The 20822-nt window shown below is 37.7% G+C and overlaps 1 protein-coding gene and 1 long non-coding RNA gene across 51 annotated transcripts in view; both read left to right on the top strand.

Annotated features, from left to right (window-relative positions):
• The window catches only part of SLMAP (sarcolemma associated protein), a 149540-nt gene extending 136135 nt beyond the window's left edge, over window positions 1–13405 (top strand). For 28 of the 50 annotated variants that reach the window (XM_081524807.1, XM_081524790.1, XM_081524801.1 and 25 more), the window contains 5 exons: window positions 87–204; window positions 3729–3900; window positions 7826–7960; window positions 10041–10130; window positions 11498–13405. In XM_081524807.1, coding sequence (XP_081380933.1) covers window positions 87–204; window positions 3729–3900; window positions 7826–7960; window positions 10041–10124 — 509 coding nt within the window. In that variant the 3' untranslated portion in view covers window positions 10125–10130; window positions 11498–13405. The remainder of the gene's footprint in view (window positions 1–86; window positions 205–3728; window positions 3901–7825; window positions 7961–10040; window positions 10131–11497) is intronic. The other 22 variants (XM_081524805.1, XM_081524786.1, XM_081524799.1 and 19 more) reach the window with 1 other exon arrangement.
• Window positions 13406–15873: 2468 nt separating this feature from the next.
• On the top strand, window positions 15874–20617 carry LOC145519865 (uncharacterized). The gene is made up of 2 exons (XR_014063979.1): window positions 15874–18867; window positions 20265–20617. It is a non-coding gene; the product is annotated as an uncharacterized LOC145519865 (long non-coding RNA).
• The last annotated feature ends 205 nt before the right edge of the window (window positions 20618–20822 follow it).

Raw genomic sequence — 20822 nt, 5'->3', positions numbered from 1 at the left:
AAAAGCCATATAAAATCTATGTTTTATAAGGGGGAAAAAAATAGTTACGTTCCTACATTAACAAATGTGTTTTGGGACTATTTTAGGTGAACTAGAGAAGTTGAGAAAGGAATGGAATGTATTGGATACCGAATGCCGTTCTCTAAAAAAGGAAAATGTTTTGCTATCTTCAGAACTGCAGCGGCAAGAAAAAGAATTACACAAGTATGCATGAACTCTTATTTAGGTTCAAAATATTTCTGTATCTTAGATTTTCATCTAAATTTAATTTAGTTTTGATACTTAAATACCTTTTGGAGCAAAATATTCAGCCAGACTCTTTTCTGGCTACTTGGTAGCTTAACCCCACTAAATGAGTACTGAAGCACTGTTTTTCTGGCACCACGTATGTGTCCTTTCCTTTGGGTGAACTCATGGAATACAGAGTCATTAAATGCCCCCTTCCCACCCCCATTCCCAAAAGCTCTAAACAAACAAGCAGCAAATGATCTATGATTAAATTCACCTTTAAGCTAAATGATAATAAATTTCAAATATAAGGTTTTTTTTTCTTTCATGCCAGTGATCCCTTTTGTTGATAAGGTTCATCAGAAGATGGCTGTGATAAAAGAATTGATACTATTGAAAGACACAGAATCAGCTTTTCCTTATCAAACAGGGCCGTATAAAAAGTAATAATATATAAGATCAAAAATTCTCTAAAACCAATTAAATCTGTCATAATATCCAGTACCCTACAGGCAAACCAATGAATGCAATAGATTTGTTCCAGCAAATTTGGTAGAGTCTTGTTTTCTTACTAACACTTATTGCATAGTTTAACATTTATTTCTTCCTTTAAAATTTGACCCATTTTGATTCCATATTTTTTATTTAAGCTGTGTTTACATTCTAATTCAGAATATGAAGGTACAAGTGTTAGTCATTCAGTCGTGTCCAAATCTTTGCAACCCCGTGGACTGTAGCCCGCCAGGCTCCTCTGTTCATGGAATTCTCCAGGCAAGAATATTGGAGTGGGTAGCCATTCACCCATTCCCTTCTGCAGGGGATCTTCCCAACCTGGGAATCGAGCTCAGGTCTCCCGCACTGCAGTCAGATTCTTTACTGTCTGAGCCACTAGGGAAGCCCAAATATGAAGGTAGTACATGTTTATTATTAAAGCCATTCTTTAAACTGTCTCCCTCCCCTCAGTACACCAAAAATGTGAGTCATTACTCTCTTGTTAGCCTTGTGCTCATACTCCTGAAGAGTATTAAGGTTAGCAAAAACTCAGTGATCAAGGTCAGTTCTCATAGAAAATAAGCTTTAGGGAAAAATGATAACTAGATATATCAGAAAATAGTATTCCTCATGAACTCTTATGAAAACAAAGGTAATTGCAATATTGGTTATATATTAAAAAATCAAGAACTAATTGAAGGAGCAAGATGTACTGACCTGTTCTGTAAAACTCCTTCCTATAATATTATGTGCTCAGTATCAGTATCTTTTTTTTTTTTTGATATCAGTGTCTTTAAAGCACTTTTTTCTCTTCCAGTGTCTTACCTTTCCATAATCTTTTCTATGGGTATTCCTCTTTGAATGTTTAGAGTTAATTAAGAATAAAGAATAAAACAAATGTTTGTTTTTAACATGAAAGTTTGTAAAAGCAATTTCAAAATATGAATAGGACAAAATAGTGGCCCAAAATACAAACAAACAAATAAATGGATGCACTCACAGACACATACACACACATATGTTTATGTGTATTTCGTATCAACTGGTCATCAGTTGATAGAACATGTGGGCAAATTATTTGATATAAAATGTGTGTAAGATGATACAGACACTCAGATTCTTCGTATTTGGAATATTTGGGTCTTGGTGAATCCATTTAGTTTGGTATTCTATCAAGCAAGAAATATTGATATTTGATTACCAGTATTAATTATCTTAAATTATTCTTGTTTTGGAGTACTTAATATTTTAAAGATTCAGACTTGATCCCTTTTTTTTGAGACATGATAAATTGAAGACTAGCAGATTGTTAAATGCTATTTTTAAAATTACTTCCAAGTTTTGTTTAAATGTTGAAAAACAATCCTACAAATTCCTTATGAGTTAGAAGCACATGGTTTAAAAATATTAGGCCCCAGATGGTTGGAATATCAGTGGTCAAGTTATCTGTCTAAACTCACATTAACTATTTAAGACATTAATTCTGCTCTTTGAACTTTTTGATTTAATAGTTCTCTTAATTTATTTGTTAAGCCACTCCAGCATTTGAGTAGTATTTAGAAGCTAGTCTTTCTTTATAGTGTCTTATATGCTGTTTAGTTCCTAGCTGTATTCCCCTAACGACATCACACTCACACACAGGATCTGCCTAGCATCCAATCAGCATGAGATTTATACTCTGTAGTACTTCAGGTACGGTAATGAGTCTGAGACTTATGATCCATCCTGAGAGGCATATAACTGTCATTCTCAAAAACCGTATCCTCCTTTAGCTATTTCTGTTGTAGATGGGAGCCAAATTCTTTAACACAGCTACACTCTACAGGTCTTTTCTTCTTTGTTGTCCATGATGTAGAAGGAATTGAACAAAGAATTTCCATTTTTTTTGTTTTTGTTTTTTTAATTTACTTTTAATTGGAGGATAACTGCTTTACAGTGTTGTGTGGGCTTCTGCCATACATCAACATGAATCAGCCACAAGTGTACATGTGTTCCCTCCCTCTTGAACCTCCTTCCCACCTCCTACCCCATCCCACCCCTCTAGGTCATCATGGAGCTCTGAGCTGAGCTTCCTATACTTTATAGCAGCTTTCCACTAGCTGTCTGTTTTACACATGGTAATGTATATGTTTCAGTGCTCCTCTCTCCATTTGTCCCACCGTCTCCTTCCCACGCTGTGTCCGTAAATCCGTTCTGTATGAACAAAGAATTTCTGTTGATGCTTGTCAAGAGGTTTTCCTAGTGTGTAAATGTGATTTTTTTTTTTTTTTACATCAAGTTGTAACAGTAATCACAGGATTTAAGCTGGAAAACAGCCTCAGAAATTATTGAGTTCAGCCTTCTTGTTTGCCCATGGAGGGCACTGAGACTCTCCTTGTGTTATTTGTGTCTCTGCAAACAGTGCCTGGCACAGATCTAAGAGGTCAGGAAAGGCTTACTCAGAGAATGAAATGGTACCAGTTAAGTGACTTGCTCAACATCCCACAACTAGATAGAGGCAGATCTGAGGTCTACATCCCAACCATCCCGGTTCTTCATTTTGTGTTTTCCTCTCATTTTGTTATCTTCTCATTTCAGTAGATTTATCTTTACTTAAAATTGGAAGTGGCTCCTAAACTTTTAAGTTTCTTTTTGCCATCCTATCGGTCAAATTCTTGAAGAAACTAGTTGAAATATGTGCTTTCTTTTCTCGTAGAAGACCTATACTGAATATGATACAGTGAATATAATGTGATATGACCAAATATACAGTCACCTTATACTTCTTTTTTTATGATTTCAACCTTTGCATGTATTTGATTATCTGAAAATAGGAAACAGCTTTAAACTTTCATTGTTTTAGTGTTTTAATGCTTTTTTACTTCTTGAAAATATCATTCTTTTTTTCCCCCACATTTTTCTTTCCTCCTCTGAAATCCATTTCATTCATCCTAGTAAAATATAAAAGAAATTGAACTTCCTGCTGTGTCTGGTTTCTGCATGAATAATTGTCAGTATTTCTGTTGCAGTTCTCAGAAGCAGAGTTTAGAGCTTACCAGTGATCTCAGCATCCTGCAGATGACCAGGAAAGAGCTTGAAAATCAAGTGGGATCCTTAAAAGAACAGCATCTTCGGGATTCAGCTGATTTAAAAACTCTTCTCAGTAAGGCTGAAAACCAAGCAAAGGATGTACAGAAAGAGGTAAAGCGAAAAGACATTATGAGCCCAATTATGGTTGGGCTTACAGCCAAAAGCAAATCAGATATTCATGCTAGTTAGAAATAAAGGGAAGTATTATCTGCCACAGAGTTGATACTGGAAGTATCTCTCCCTGGTGATTTGTTAGCTGTGTATCATGGTCCATATATAGAGAATTTATCAGTAAGGTTTGGTCTCAAAATATAAATATACAAAGTTACATTAAAAGGTTTTCTCTACCAGTTAGTTGACCTTTGTACCAGATTACTCAGTTCATTGTTTATGTTTCCAGACAGCATCACATTTAATTTAGGGGACTTTTGGAAAGTAAACTGGGGCCACCCCATAATGCTGTCCAAACCCCTCAGGTGAAACTAGCCTGAAAAGTCGCTTATGAAAAAGCTCAGCTCATACACAGCCAGGCAAACTCGTGTTCTGTGACCTTTTCCTTTCCCCCATCTCTTCTTCCCCTTCTTCACAAATAGGCATGCTCACTCTTCATGTCATTTTGCTTAAAATCTCAACTTTGGTGGCTTAAAAAAAAAAAATCATACTTAAAATCGTGAGGGTTGGTGTTGGAGCCCCCTCCCCACACACACAGGCATGGTCGAGGTTGACCGTGGAGCAGTAAGAGCTGCAGTCAGTCCTCTTGGCCTAGTACTACTGCCTGCATTGACTTGTGGCCAGCTTAGTGGGTGGAGAAGGCTGATTCATTTCCATCTACCTGGCAGGGCTCACCCCGGTTGTAGACCCTCTTAAATGAAGGATTGGTTTTAAACAGAAGGATCTTGAAGACAACTCTTTTGTCTTCAATAACAAGTTTTCCCCAGATTGTTTTAGAAGATCTGTTTAATCAATGCAGTTTTTCCTTTGCATTTTTCTTCTCTCCTTGTAGTATCCTGAATCTGGAAATGATTATTGTTCTTCTGTCTTCATGTTTGTTCCTAAAGGAAAGAAAAAAAAAACACAAAACTGTAACATTTTTTATTTACATGTAGCCATATTGCTTTTGTAATATGTTCATTTTTATCTTCTTGCTAAGGATATGTGTTTTGGGAGAAATCTCATTTTATTTGGTTGGAACACAAATTTTGTGCCAAAGTAAATATCCTAGTACTTAATACTGTAAGCACTTTGTGTCCTTCCAGTCCACATGCCATAATTCTTTTCAAAATCTGGGAAGAATGCTGTGGTTGGAAGATAAATCTATTGTATGTTATTCTGAATGCATTAGCCATTTTGTTACATTGCTTGTTTGCCTGTTTTTGGTCACTGAGCGATCAGTGCGAAATGCTTTGACTGTTCCCACAAATGGCAGTGGCATGTTGTCACAGCATCTAAATTGTTGATAGCCTCTGGATTGCATTAAATGCAGCACATTTAAAAATATGTCTGATCTTGTCAATATGTTTCTCTTCTATTTTCTTGTTCAGTGTTTTCATTGTGAAATGATGTGTAGTCATCATGCTCCTTTGTAATGTAAAATTGCTTTTCTTTCCGTTTGTCCTGATGTCACCTCTTGGATACTAGTCTGTAACTAAAACGTTCTTTAATGAGATTCTTCTATCTGTGTAATCCACTGCAGATGAATTACGACCTTTTATTGATGCACATGTATTCCCTTTGAACATTTCCGCTTTTTCTCCTTTCATAGAATCATACTTAATGTACACAGTATAATGATTCTGTATCTTCAGCACTGTCACAGGCTAAAATATCACAAACTGAGCAAGCCCAGATATGATTATTTTTAAGAAGAAGAACCAAAGGTGTTGGTAATATTGTGTGGTATTTCCATCTTAATCACACCTGAGCTCGTTTCTCACCTCTGAGTTAGAAAGCAAGATGGAGCAAAATGATATCCAAGGGAGATGTGAAACTAAGGCTGTAGAAGGTGACCTTCGTTCTGACAATTAAATCTTAAGTATGTGGCAGCTTTTTTTTGAACATTTAACAAAAAGTACATGAGAAAAGTAAAATTTAATCCTCAATGTTTACAGAAAAATAATGGTATACCATCTTAATATTTGAATTAAGAAAACATCTGTATATTTTGATTTAGTAGGAATATCTGTAATTTAAGAATTCATAAAACATTGAGCACCCAAGTCCACCCTGCAAAAACTGACTCAGGAAAGTTGTTTAGCTTCACTATCTAGCCCTGGAGCCAGAGTCCTTCCCACCCCCCACCCCCACTACCCCCACAAGCTGAAGGTAAACAGCAGGAACTTCCTGACTAAGCTGCCTTCCTGTCTTTCTCCACAACTTCTGAAATGGAGAAATGATGAAGTGCTTTGGTGTACAGGGCAGGCTGGATGTAGGAGTGGTGGAAAAGGAAAGTAAGGGCAAATTTGGATCAGCAAAGCACTTTTCAGTTATTCTTTGTTAGTCACTTTAGGAATCAGATCATTGAGAATTGATTATGTTCTAAGAGACTTGGTGCAGAGACTAGTCTAGTTAACACTAAATTTGTTTTGGCAGGCTGCCAGTAACCTTCTGCCTTCTGGAAGGAAGTACACAGACCCCACAAAGAAAAAAAAAAACCTGTCATGAAGTCCATGAATCTTACTCCTTAAGTTTATTCTCTGGCATACTACCCAAACTTGTTCTGGGACTGTGGTTAGGTAACAGGGAGTTCCTTTCATATTTTACCTCCCTCTCTGTACCCATGTCTTTCTTCCTGCTGTGGTGAATTTGCTGCTGACCCTAAGCCCCTGCCCGCACCACTTTGACTAATGTTTTTCCACATTTGCATCTGTAATATTTATCTTTGGAGTGCATAATGATGAGTGCCTGATATATCCCCCCAAGGTGTTTGCATTATTCAGAAGCACCATATAAAGGTGTACCTTCATTGAGAAATTCCTAGGATACAGCCAAAAAGGAACTGGAGACTTTTCAGCCTCATGGGCTGTGTTTAGGGAAGAGGAGAAATCTTTCTGGTATGCCAGACATGTGGTATATTTATTTTATACTCAGCCCTTGTCTGTCTGCCTGCCTTCTAAAACTTCCAGAAATGACAGAGTGGGGCAGTGGAGGCAGAGACAGAGGCAGAGCCAGCAGCAGAACAGTGTTTGCTCTTTGCTGGAGAGCTCAGCTTGCATGGAAGATACAATATCTAGAAGTGAAACCAGTCTCAAATTCCTGCCTCCTGGGACATTTAATGTAGGGCCAAACCATCCTCCTTTTTACCTTGATGTCACCCGTGTTTAAGGGCTAGATTGTCTGTCCAAAATTTATATTATATACAGTGAACTATTTTCCAGAGCAGGAGGTGGTGTGTTTCACTAAAGAAAAATATCAGCAGCAGATTTTCTTAATTTGTCATTGATGCTTCTAAGTCTTAAGTCGAGAGAGAGAAATGTCCCAGTCATAGTGACTGTTACCTTAGATAATATTTCTCTGCTTCATTTGCCTAGACATTCCTTATCCAGAACACTTTAATACACAGTGATGCTGGGTAAAGGGAGGTCTAATGAGAATTAAAAGTTATTACTTCAAGACTAAAATAACTTGGCTGACATTACTTACCAGGATATAAACTCAGACTTCCGAAACTTGCCATTTAATTAGACTATGGAGGTTTCTTTTCACTTGCTTTCCTTTTGCTCAGTTTGGAATTTTACTTTTCTCCTCTAACTCACTTAGTGGAAAAAGTGACACCTTATATTAGAAACACATGATACAATGGTGACTTCTCTTAATTTTTTTTTTTAAACGCCAAGGCCAGAAAACTCTTACATAGAATCAAGTTAACATTAAAGGCTTCTTATTATCAGTGCAAATGATCCTTATCCTCCTTATAACAAAACACTTGACTGTGGTGGTACAGATGACTAAACAGGGTCTGGTATTTAAGCCTGACTAAACACATAACTTCATACCCATTTTAAGTTGAGTCTGCACACTCTTTTTTCTTTGCCTTTAGTATGAAAAGACACAGACTGTACTCTCAGAACTGAAGTTGAAGTTTGAAATGACTGAACAGGAAAAACAGTCAATCACAGATGAGCTCAAACAATGTAAAGACAACCTGAAGCTGCTCCGAGAGAAAGGAAATAATGTAAGTCTTTGCAAACTTGGCTTAGCTTTGATTGAGAGGCAGGCGAGAGCCGTGAAGTTGATTTTTCAGAAGACTTATAACTGATTTGAGAAACTAAGACCTGTAGTACACACGAACCAAGCTTTTCATTATGAAATTCCATGATGAAATCATTACGCTGTCAAATTTTTGAGTAAGAATTTGCCCCTTTAGCCTCTACCCCTAGAAAAGGCTAAGGACTCGCAAACTGCAAAAAAAAAAAAAAAAAGGCTAAGGACTACCTGAAGGAAGAACCTTGTTTGCAAAAAAAAAAATTTTACCTAAGAACTGCCAGCTTTTCCTAGATGGATCTGAAGTTCTGTCACTAAGCCTCATCTATAGCTCTTGTTTTACCCGCTCTGGGAAACAAAGCCCTGTACTAGCCGGGGCCCACTGAAGAAAGAGTAATACATGGTGACTCCTTAGCATTTGATTGTATCAAAAAATGGAGACTTAATGATGGTTTTCATTTTATACTAATCATGTTCTGAGGCACATTCCTAAAAAGCTTAGTGGCTTCTGGGCCTCCTATAAATATTTGAAAGTATTAGTGAGTTTCTGTAGGGCTGTGTGTGAGTGAGTGTGAGTATGTGTTTGTGTGTGTGTATGCAGTTAGAACATTGTGGTATAAATTGAGTTTAACAATATTAATTTGTATTTTATTTGCTAGAAAGGCAGATGGTCCTTTGAAAGATGTTATACTAAATAAATGTCGTGTTACACGTTTTAGTGATCATTGCCTTTGTGGGCCCTAACTGATGGATGTTCAGTGTGGTTGATTGTGCTCTGACTGATTTCAAACCCCTGTCACGGCTTGGACACTGCAGTGGGTGTGAGCCACACACTTCCCATGGAGGAAGGCACTCTGCTTTAACTTGCAGCACAAGTACCAAAGAGTACTGTTGCATGGCCATCCAGTTACACAGTCACACTCAGAATGCTTATGAATTGTGCCCAACTGTCCTTTGCTTAAAGAAGTTTTAGTTTAAAATAAATAAATAAAGACTTGTTGCTCAGGTGGAAGCCTTTCAGAAATTGATGAATTGGTTATGAAGGCTTTATGATAAGCAAAAATGGATTGCATTTATTGTAAAATTGTCAATTATAGAACCCTTCTGAAATCAGATCATAATGGTTTGGTTACTTCTCTCTTTTGTGTTAATTCATATCTCTCTGATGTTAGAATTTCATTCCACCTTCTACTAAATTAACCTGTGAAGACATCTAGCATAATCAGAATGGATCCCTCTGTATGATTGAGAACCTTTTTGAAAGTAGCCTTGCTATTAATATTTACAGTTCTACAAATAATTTACTTTAAGGGTGAATTTCCTATTTTTATATAAGAGTTATGGTAATTAAATATTACTCTATAATAATACTCATTGTAGTAATTCCCTTCCAGTTTAAAAAAAATTACTGGGAATTCCCTGGCCGTCCAGTGAAAAGATCCCACATGCCATGAAGCATGGCCAAAATAATAATAATAGTAAAATAAAAGCTAAAAATTACTTCTATTCTGGTAACATAACTGAAAGCCTTGAAGCTCAGCTGCCTGTCTTTATATACTAAATGTTTCTCATACATTGTGTCAGATCTCTTGCTTGATTTAGGAACTGTGTTATCACAGGGCATTTATTTTTAAGCTTGAAAGCAATACTGTCTCAAGCAAAAGAGTTTAGGTTTAAAAAAAAAAAGTTATGATAAAGGGATAAGATGAACCTTAGCAATTTCCAAAGGAGTACATTGTCAAATAATGGATTCCAAATATGGAACAGAAATACCATACCATCAAGCAGAGCGTCAGTTGGTGAGGCATTTTCATCGCTCTGGCTTAATGTGCTGTGTTTCATTATACAGTTAGGGATACCCACATTGCCTCCAGCCATTCTTTAAAACTGGTAGTTTACCAACTTATATACCCTGGCCCATCATTCTGGATGATATTAGATGTCTTTAAAATGTCTTTCTGCCCTCCCTCCCACCCACCCTGGGTTCTAAATCATCTTATCTGATTTTTTTTGTAGCATAAAATGATTTTAATATCCCTTCCCTTCTTTAGCCTTCCATATTACAACCCGTCCCAGCCGTATTCATCGGCCTATTCCTGGCTTTCCTGTTTTGGTGTTTCGGTCCATTGTGGTAGAGAAAGGTACAAGCACTACTGTTGAGTCCTTGTCTGTTTGTCCCCGTCACCTGTTTGTGCCATATTTGTAATATAGTGCATGGCAAAACCACACAGGTATTTTGTTACCTGAAGCAAACCCTTCATTTAGTATGCTACATGTTGTGTCATACCGAATGAACTGAACTAATCACATAACATCTTGTCTTGTTTCCTTCGTAGTAACGCTAACCATGAATTAATTCCAATCTAACCAGATGTTAATATGCTGCCTTTAACTGAGTCTTTGTCTCTAGCAAACTGGAGTAAATTATGAGTTGCTGCAACTTAGTACCCCCTCCCCAATTATGTTTAATCAGATTTGAATGAAAAATGAAGAGTTTGCCTCTTTGAAGTTTTCAGCAAGCTTTTTCCTCCCCCTCCTCTCTTCCCTCTTTCTTTCCGTAGTGTAGAATTTTGTTGTTTCAACCCTTTGCCTATATACACTGTGGCTAAAAAGATGAAAAAGGTTGAGAGAGTAGCATATGGACAGTGACTCACAATCCCAACCTCAATACGCACTTCCTTGTGAGAGTATCAACCAATCCTGTGTCTTCCTGAGTCCTGATCTGCAACATTGCAATATTTCTTTAAAGGCCAGCTTTCCCAGTACGACTTAGAACACTAGTGAAAATATGGCTTTCAAACAAAACAAACTGATATTGTAAAGCCCTCTGATAGTTCACAGAGAACAGGCTATTCATGCTTGCCTCCAACAAACATACAGGTTAGTACAGCATCTAAGACTACTGCGCGGCATTATTACCCTTGGACGTGGTCTTTACCAAAAGCATCAGACAGGCAGGGACCTTAATATCACTTTTCTATTTTGACCCCTTCTGATTTTGTCTTCTATAGTTTCAGATTAGACGGTCAAAACTTTGACCATTTTCTTTCTACCACCTTACCCACCAACCTCTTGTGTAACACTATGCCAACATGTCAGTCTGGTTTTTATCAAGAAATAAACATTTTAGGCAGAAACATACTGCAGGAATCTATGTACATCAGTTAGCTGAATATGTGGCTATCAGAGGAAATAAAACAGGCTGAACTCAGAGTTTCTTAGACAAGTCGCTGTTAGGCTTCAAACAAAACTGAAAACTGCCCAAGACTCTCCCAAAATGTATTAGGCTTCCCCAGGATGGTCCTCTAAAAGTTCTTGCTATTCTGGTTCTCCTCATATCCTCACTCCCTCACCTGTTCTTCTTTTCTTTTTAAAATATTCTTACGCAGATATACGGTTTTTCTAATATTCTGTTAAGTATTCAGGACTCTGTGGAACCAAGGGGTTAATAGGTATGAAAAAAAAGAGGGGAGAATGTGACTTTGACTCTTGGTTTCTTTCCACACAGAAACCCTGGCCCTGGATGCCCATGTTGGCTGCCCTGGTTGCGGTGACAGCCATCGTGCTGTACGTGCCAGGTCTGGCCAGAGCTTCTCCATGAGAGCGTTTCTTGAGTCCGTACACCGTCCTCCCTCTAGAAGCTGGCACCACACTCATGCTGGGGACAAACAGAACCATTTTCTTCCTTTTTACCTCTTAAAACAGCAGAAGTGCAAGAATACAGCTGTAGGGTCATTGCTTTAAAGTATATAAAATGTATCTGTCTATAAAGAGGATATAAAATTGTGACTCTTCTACTGTAAGCAATAATTTGCTTGCAATTTTTCATGTAATTTTTAAATGAGTATGTTTAAATTCTGAATATTACGGTGGCCTAAAGTAGGCTTCTTGGTACACCAAATTATTTATAACATTAAATTTATGGGTATTTTACTCTGAATTCTAATGGCCAGGTAATTCTTTCTTGTTTTTTTTTCTTTTTTTAATTCGATAACTACCCAAACCAAACAACTGATACATACATGGGAAGAGAGGCCCTGTGTGCTCAGTGCCTATCGGTTTGAAATATATACACATATATATATATTTTTTACATATTTACGCCATTTTTACTTGTTATAAAACCACTGAGCTATTGGGAACAAGACTTAGATACAACTATTTGCGTGGATTTTTTTTTTTTTTTTTTAAGGAGAAATACACTTGGAAAATATTCTGTTCTAGTGATGATTTGGGGAATATGTGCACGCTTGTTCAGCCTTAATGTGACTTGATGATGTGGAGGACATCAACTTTGAAAAACTTTCCATGAGAGTGCGTATTTTCTTGAGCAAACTGAAGTATTTCTGGGAGCAAAAACATAGTAATTATACAGTTTCAGTGCAGTAAATCAAACTGTTGAGTCAATTGGAATGTAATTTATTAAACCTCATGTATTTAAAGAGATATTTTTCTTTAAAAGCCAAGTTACTTTCTCATATACAGCATTTTAGGAAGCATGATTTTTTTTTTTTCCATATCATCTCTTCCTCCAAGCATGTTTAATTGAAGAAAGAATTAATATCTCTTTAGATAAGCTTTTACTGACTTAATTTGGTTATGATATTTCAAAGCTAATTTGTGTTCAAGGTGAGCTATTTTACCTACCAACAGATTTCCTGGTTGGGTATACAAATGGTAATTTTCTTTTTATCGTTGTTAACTGAGACATTCTGTTAATGAGAAGCACTATCCCCAAGATGAATAGTATTCCATGCACAGTGAAGCACCTAAGCACTGCTTGATGTTGCAAATTTAAAACACGGAAGTGAAGGTTTAGCTATGGTTTTTGTAGGGCACCACAGTTATGTCAATAAAGATTATTTAGGTCATAGAATATCCTGAAGTATCACATAGTTAAAATTTTTCAGTCAACGAAAACTGGGAGGGAATGTCAGTGAACTGGCTTGAATGTTCTGTGGCAATCCACAGGCCTAGCCAAATATTGAAGTAGAGTTTAGGATATAATTTGCCTTGTGATGTTTGGCAGTCATTGTTTATACTTTAAAGGTTATATTTTAAGCTCTTTGGGACTTGCTGTTGGGAGGATCACTAGATTTATGGAGGAATTAGTCACAAATTGACTTGTAGAAAATACTGTCATGTAGTTCATTTCATCTTTTTCTGTTGCAGGAAGCCACTCCACCACAGAATGCTAATATGCCAGTGGTACCCAGTACCTCTTGTATATAGGTTATTGCAAATATTGTTCTGAAATGCTTAACTTCAGAATTACATTTTTTAAAGTAAATAATTGTTTAAATCTATTTTGTAAAGATATAAAGTACAATAGAATTTCTGGAGTACAGATTAAACTATTTGCACTAACACACGTGATGTGCATGATTTAATAAAATAACTTTACTCTCCCTATGCATTTTTGAGTTGGATATCATTGAAGTTCTTAGTACTGACTCTGCTATTGTGTTATTAATTGTTTTTTCTTGAAATGACTCTTAATGCAACATAATATACATTTGGTGTTCTTCAGGGTTTAAGAGAAAACGCTGAGCTGTTTCCTCCAGGTTTTATTAGCCTTTTATTTAACTTACTGGTCTTTTTTTTTCCCCTTTTACTGTGGTTATTGTTAAAACGTGACTCACTTGCCAGACAAGTCTCTTTAAATGTAAAGTCTAGTATCAATATTTACTTTATTCAAATTGAATAAATGGGTTTTTGTAGTTACTGCCAGTTTTCCTTAAGAATATAAATGAGCCTATTCATAAGCAGTACTCCCAGTTTTGTTCAGTTTACATTCAGGTTATATAAAGAGTAGGATTATTCGCTGGTAGTGATAGAGTCATTAAGAAATTTTAATCCTAGCAGTCAAGAATTGAATGATCCTATAACACATTTAAAAATTACAGTAAGGTGCTAGACGGTTGGGTCAGAAAATGAAAAGAAGGTTGTGTTCAAAGCTAAACAGATCCTTATTGGCCCCCTGGCTCTGCCTTTTATCAGCTGTGTTGCCTTAGGCAAATCATTCTGCCTTCTATGAGTTTCTACTTCATCATTTATAAAATGGAAAGAATAATATCTATATTTTTAGTGATGGTATGAAAATTTAAAAGATAATGTATGTGAAGTGTCATTTGAGTGGTAAATAACACTGCAGATATTTAAGTTTTAGGTGAACCAGTACAGATGTTTAAAATGAATTGAATGACTCATCTGTTGAGACTTTTATGTGTGAATGGGATGGAACTGCAATGGAATGACTCCTGAGAAAGCATCAAGCTCTGTTCATCCCTTTTATAGTTGTGTCTCTAGGAAGTAATATACATAGTTTGACAATGAGCTAATTGCTTACAACAGTTTGGAATTCTTGTGACTGCCTTCAAGAGCAGTTCTGAGTCACGTATGGAAACCCATCACACTGCCGCATAATCAGAGGCTTTCAGCCAAAAATAGTATTGCCTAGCTTGATCGCTCACTTTAATTGCCAGACTTGACCCCCAGTGACTTTCCGCTGCTTCCAGTGGTTACATCTACTGTCAGAAGGATGGAAATCTGTTACCAAAGGGGAAAAAACTGCATACAGATCAACCGTGTTAAAGATGCACAGCCTTCCTCCCAGAAAGTTCATGTCTGGAAGTTTATTCTGAGGACATAATTGTGTGTTAAAATTTTAACTACCAGGACATTTAGAGTAGCATTTGTCTGTAATAGTGATGGATAAACTACCTAAATATCCAGCAGTGGGTCATTAGTTAAATAAACTAGTATTGCCACCCAGCAGATTGCTGTGCTTGCAAAGTGTATGGAAATATATTCATACTATATTAAGTAATAGGAGGAGTGTAAAATAACCTTAGGGGGAAAGTGTAGACATACAGAATATGTTTATAGCAGGAGGACTCAGAACGATATGGTACCCAGGCTACACACTAGTGCTTCTGCCTGTATGATTGAGGGTCAGTTCTTTTCTCTTTTTATGATTTCTGATTTATTTTTAGTAGTAAGTATATGTTGCTTTTGTAAATGAAAAAGCTATTTGGTTTTGCTTTAAATTAGAAACAAAAAGAATTCTGCAGAATTTTAAATTGCTTTTCATAATTGAGTGAGTAACTTGTTATGGTACCTACGTTTAAAGGAGTTGATGTTCATTTGCATTTACAGATTCTGGTGTGTTCATTTAAAAATCAGTCTTACAACTTTAAACATGCTTTGTACAGATGTGTGTAGAACTAGAATACTGGAAGAGGTCTTAGCGATTTGTTCTTAGCTTTTTGCCTATGCAGGAGAAAACCCAGAGAATTTTTGACTCATGGTAGGAACTACAGATGAGTTTTAAAGTTAGGATGAAGATGATTCCTTTTTTGCTACTCCATATTGTGTCTCTGTGCTTTACTGGTTTAATATCCATTCATTTAGCAAATACTTTTTGAGTGTCTGATATGAGGCATTGTGCCAGTCCTGCCAGTACTCAGTTACTATTGCCAAAGAGCTTTTGGTGTGAAGGAGAAATACAGGCATGCAGGCTGGCAGTCCCAGTATAGGGTGCTAGAGGAAGACATAGGAGCCTGTGGGACCATAGAGAGAGGGTGCATTTCCTCTCACCTTCCGCCATCTAGCCCAGGGACATCTGGTCGCAGAGTCAAAGTAAGTTTCCCTTAGAGGCAGTCTGGGGAACAGGACTGGTTTCTCTCGACATACCTGGATTTACAAACCGCTGAGATCTGAAATTGATTTTCCTAGAATGGGAGAGCATGTTTAAGGTTTTATGTACTATCCTGGAGTTTTGCCCTGGTAAATGGTTTGAACTGTACCTTGCAGCTATTGAAGGATTTAAATTTTTAGGTGTGCAGTATTATAATTGAACATCTATGTACACTAGAAAGTGATGACCACCAGAAGTCTAGTTACCATCAATCATCGTCATCAATTAACCCCCTTTACCCATTTTGCTCAACCCACTCACCCTCTGGTAACAACTGACCTGTTCTCTGTATCTGTGACTTTGTTTTTGTTTTACTTTGTTTGTTCATTTGTTTATTTTTTTAGATTCCACGTGTGAGTAGTATACTTTCTCTGTCTGACATTTCACTTACATAATACCTTCAAGGTCTGTCCATGTTGTTGCAAATTCTTTGCATGTTGTAACGTTCTTTGTTACATCTGAGTATTATTGCACTGCACACATATACCATATCTTTATCCTTTCATCCGTCAGTGGACACTTAGGTTGTTCTCATATCTTGGCTATTGTAAACAGTGCTGCAATGAACACAGGGGTACATATATCTTTTTAAATTAGTGTTTTTGTGTTCTTCGAATAAATACCCAGAAGTGGAATAGCTGAGTCATATAGTAGTTCTAATTTAGACTTAATTTTTTGAAGACATTCCATACTGTTTTCATAGTGGCTACACCAGTTTTTTCAGTACTCCCAACAGTTGACTCTTTGCGACCCCATGGACTGCAGCATGCCAGGACTCCCTGTCCATCACCAACTTCCGGAATTTACTCAAACTCATGTCCATTGAGTCGGTGATGCCATCCAACCATCTCATCCTCTGTCGTCCCCTTCTCCTCCTGTCCTCAGTCTTTCCCAGCATCAGGGTCTTTTCAAATGAGTCAGCTCTTTGCATCATGTGCCCAAAGTATTGGAGTTTCAGCTTCAACATCAGTCCTTCCAATGAACACTCAGGACTGATCTCCTTTAGGATTGACTGGTCTGATCTCCTTGCAGTCCAAGGAACTCTCAAGAGTTCTCCAACACCACAGTTCAAAAGCATCAATTCTTCTGCTCTCAGCTTTCTTTATAGTCCCAACTCTCACATCCATATATGACTACTGGAAAAACCATAGCCTTGACTGGACGGACCTTTGTTGGCAAAGTAATGTCTCTGCTTTTTAATATGCTGTCTAGGTTGGTCATAACTTTCCTTCCAAGGAGCAAGCATCTTTTAATTTCATGGCTGCAGTGTACAAGGGGTCCCTTTTACCTGTATCCTCTCCGTGTTCATTATTTCTTTTCAGTAATAGCCTTTCTGACAGGTGTGAGGTAGTATCTCACTGTGGTTTTGGTTTGCATTTCCGTTATAATTAGTAATGTTGAACATCTTTTCATGTTCCTATTGACCATCTGTGGATCTTTGGGAAAATGTCTGTTCAGATCCTCTGCCCACTTTTTAATGGGTTGTTTGGAGTTGCCTTGTTGTAGTTATTGTTATAGAGAATTTTTTTTTCTTAAATAGGGGAAAGTGTCTTATTAGTCTGGGCCATGGATTGGATGGAACCAATAAACCCTTGCACATGAAGGCAATCACCATATCTTGTTACATGTGTTTACAGTGCTGCTCATTTAGCAGATAGAGCAGCTCCATGTTTCTTCCAAAAGATTTCAGCCCAGATCTTACATGATTTGTTACCCTGTTATACAAGGACGCTGAGATAAAGCATATGAAAAAGACAAGAGCATTGAGAATAAAAGCAGAAGGGACTGGGGGCTGGATAGGAGAGTAAAGGAACTTTTTCTGGATATGCTCCCAACTGTTCACACTTGCTGCTCCCTGTATCTTTTCATTTGACCTCTAGAGTTGGCCAGAGGACATCTAGGTAGCCAGATTTCATTTAGCAGAGATTCAGACGTCTATGAAATTACATCCTAGTGGATTTGTTTTAATCCTAAATTTTTCTGTATTTCTCTGATTTTCTTCCACATAGAATTTGAAGCAGGCATGTGTGCTTGGACAGCATATTTTTCCCTCTTAAATGGCAGGGTTCTGTTCCTGCTGGGCTGAGAAGGCTTGCTCGTGGTGGGCTGTTAAAGCAGATGAAGGAACACCAGTAAGGAAGGAGCACCAAAGGCACTTAAGAAACCTCAACCGTTTCCACTTCTTGAATCACAGGTTTCCGCTGTAAATTACTTCACTGTTCATAAATCTTTGCGTAGTTATACCATTCTGGTTTTGGTTGAAAACTTGCTCTGAGATAATTAGCCTATGCTTATTTAACCTCCCTCATTCCCGCCATTCCTTAGACTCCATAACTAAATTCAAAGAGTTCATGTGTTTTGGATCTTTTTTACTGTCTGAGCCACCAGGGAAGCCCTTTGGATATTTTTAACCAAATTTTTCTTTTCCTCCGTGTACATAGAGCTGACCACAGTTTCTTCTGCAAACAAAATTTGGTGTAGTTTGAAAGTTGGACGTTTCTGATTTATTACTTTATGTAGCTAATAAAATCACTGACAAAAATCCATGAGAAGAGTTGATCTAGTCATGTAATTTTAGTAAAAAAAAGCTTTGTATTTTAAATACTTTAGCCAAAAATTACGTGGTGAATTATATATGTGCTGTGTCCACATAAAGCCCTTTCTTTGTGAGGTGAGAGTGCACTGTGAAGCAGGATACATACTAGGATCGTACCCGGAGTAAACAGAACCTTTGGCCTGCTTGAATCATTTGTCTTTGAATATTTAAAATTTATTTGTTTGTCTGGTCTCATTTCATAGCAGACTCCTCAAAATTTGTTTTAGTTACCCATTTCTATACAACAGTTTACCCCCAAATTTATCAGCTTAAAATAGGAAACATTTATTATCTCACACAGTTTCTGAGGATCCAGGAGCAGCTCAGCTGAGTGGATCTAGACCACGGTGTCTCTTCAAGTTGCAGTCAAGGTGTTGGCTGGGGCTAGAGGATGCCTGGCTGTCAGCCTAAGGCTTCCTTCAGTTCCGCATCAGGAAGGCCTCTCCACAGGGCTGCTTCAGCCCAGCAGCCAGCTTGCCCCAGAGTGAGTGAGTGAGTGAAGAGAGAGCAGAGCACACAGACGATGGAGTCTGAATCTGAAGGGATCTGCCGTCACTCTGCCAACGTTCTGTTGGTCACACAGGTACAAGAGCAAAAACTTAGAAACAACCTAAATGTCCATCAATAAGGATAGAGAGGAACTGTGACCTTGTGATGGAACACTACACAATAGTTAACATTAATGAAGTGAGTCTATGTTATCAGTTCTGCTAGAGCTCAAATAACATTGAAGGAAAAACAAAAACCATTCTGTTGTCTTTGTAGGAAATGTTTAACTACTGACAGTAGATACTAACTTCATATAGTTACGTGAAGTTATATGAAGCTCTTATGCTTCTGGGATGATGGTGGGAGAGAAAGGACACCAGCTTTAACTGACATGAATGCTTTCTTTTTATTTAAAAGCACATGTGGCAGAATTTAATACTTGTTCATTTGGGATGACAGGTACAAGAGTGTTGCCTATATTGTCTTATATGCTTGTGTTTGAAGAAAAGAGTTCTGATTAAATAGACCATCTCTGTAAGAGTGGTGTATTTTACCTATGCAGGCTCCACTGTGACCCAAGTGTTGGCTCCGGTTGAACAGGTTTCAGTTGAGTAACCCAAAATCACTGTATTTTGCTTTGTATTGTGCCTTTTTTAAAAAAGAGCTGTTTAAATTCATTAATACCATTTTATGAAATGCTGTCGTTCTTGTGGTCGAAGGGACCATATTACACACAGACTTTCAGCAGCTGGGCCTCAGGCAGGCTGACAGTATTCCTGATAATTGCCGCTTTGGCGGGAGTTGCTGTGAAAGTGAGAAGGAATTCTTAAGCAAGCTCTTTTGTGTCATCAGCGAGGGAAGGCGCTCACTGAGTCAAGCAAGTTGCTCTTGGCCTCCCAGAAGCCTCTGCTGCAGCCTTCCCTAGAGCTGCAGCCTCCTAGTTGTGTGGAGGTATTGGCTAGAGCAGTTCATGTGTGGAGCTGGTGACCGAAAGTCTTAACGTAGGAAAATCAAGTCTCTGCTAGTCTGTCTGTCCAGTGACCGTGAGCCAAGCTGGGTGTTCCAGAGGAAATTGACTAGAAAGCAGAGAAGGGTACCTGACTCTTGGCTCCAGATGATTACATGCCCGGCATGACTATTGCCATTATCTTCTGAATTGTCAAGAGAAACTGGAAACTGGACTTTCTGTTCACTTTCCAGATAAAAGGGGAGGGGATAACGCACTCTGTGAAGCAAATAAAACATGTCTGCAGGCTTTTTTTTTTTTGCCAGTGTGACTAACAAGCTGGCAACCTCTGTTCTAATCACGCCTAGATTTGTAAAGTACCAGAAGTGACTTATGCCAGAGTTGGACTTAGAACAATAAAAATGTTCCAGAAATTTTGGAACTAGACCTAGGGTTGCCAACATTTAATTTTGTCCAGCAGTAACATTTTAAATTTTTTCTAAAAACAAACCACAGCTACTATTTACTTTCCCTCTGAAAAACAGGATGCATCTAATAGTGGTCTGCAGTTCCTTATGAAACCCTGGAAGAAGCCAGATTTGTTTTGGAATTGAAAGTTTGTACATTTTGAAAGGTAATGTGGTGCATATAATACTTCATAATAACATGTAAAATTTTTGCAGTGAACCATATGAATATTCAACTAAGTGGAATAAGTGAAAGCTATAAATAACCATGTGTCAATTCAGGACAGGATTATCTGCCAGATGAGTTTTGATGCCAAACCAAAGACTTGGTTTTCAGAGCTTTTTAGATTCTGGGACCTGTATCAAAAAAAAAACAACAAAAAACAAACAGAAGAACAGTCTTTAAATGGACTAACTCTGTGAAGCCCCCAGCATGCTGCCCTTATTTTTTTCAGGTCACCCTACACCCTAATAGACTGCCCTGAGGGTTGGACATTTGGGACCTTTTTTTTGGGCCAAGACAAATCTTTATATGCTTCCCCACTTTCATTTGGCTCCCTGTTGCAACGGGAAGCACACAGCCAGCCGCATGTGGCAGCATCTTCTATAACAGACAGTGTTCCTTGCCACCAAGTC

The sequence above is a fragment of the Giraffa tippelskirchi genome, chromosome 9 (assembly GCF_054371585.1).
Source record: "Giraffa tippelskirchi isolate mGirTip1 chromosome 9, T2T-mGirTip1v1.2.pri, whole genome shotgun sequence".
Lineage (NCBI taxonomy): Eukaryota > Metazoa > Chordata > Mammalia > Artiodactyla > Giraffidae > Giraffa > Giraffa tippelskirchi.
The sequence above is the reverse complement of the archived record's forward strand: the minus strand, read 5'-3'. Positions and strand labels throughout refer to the sequence as shown.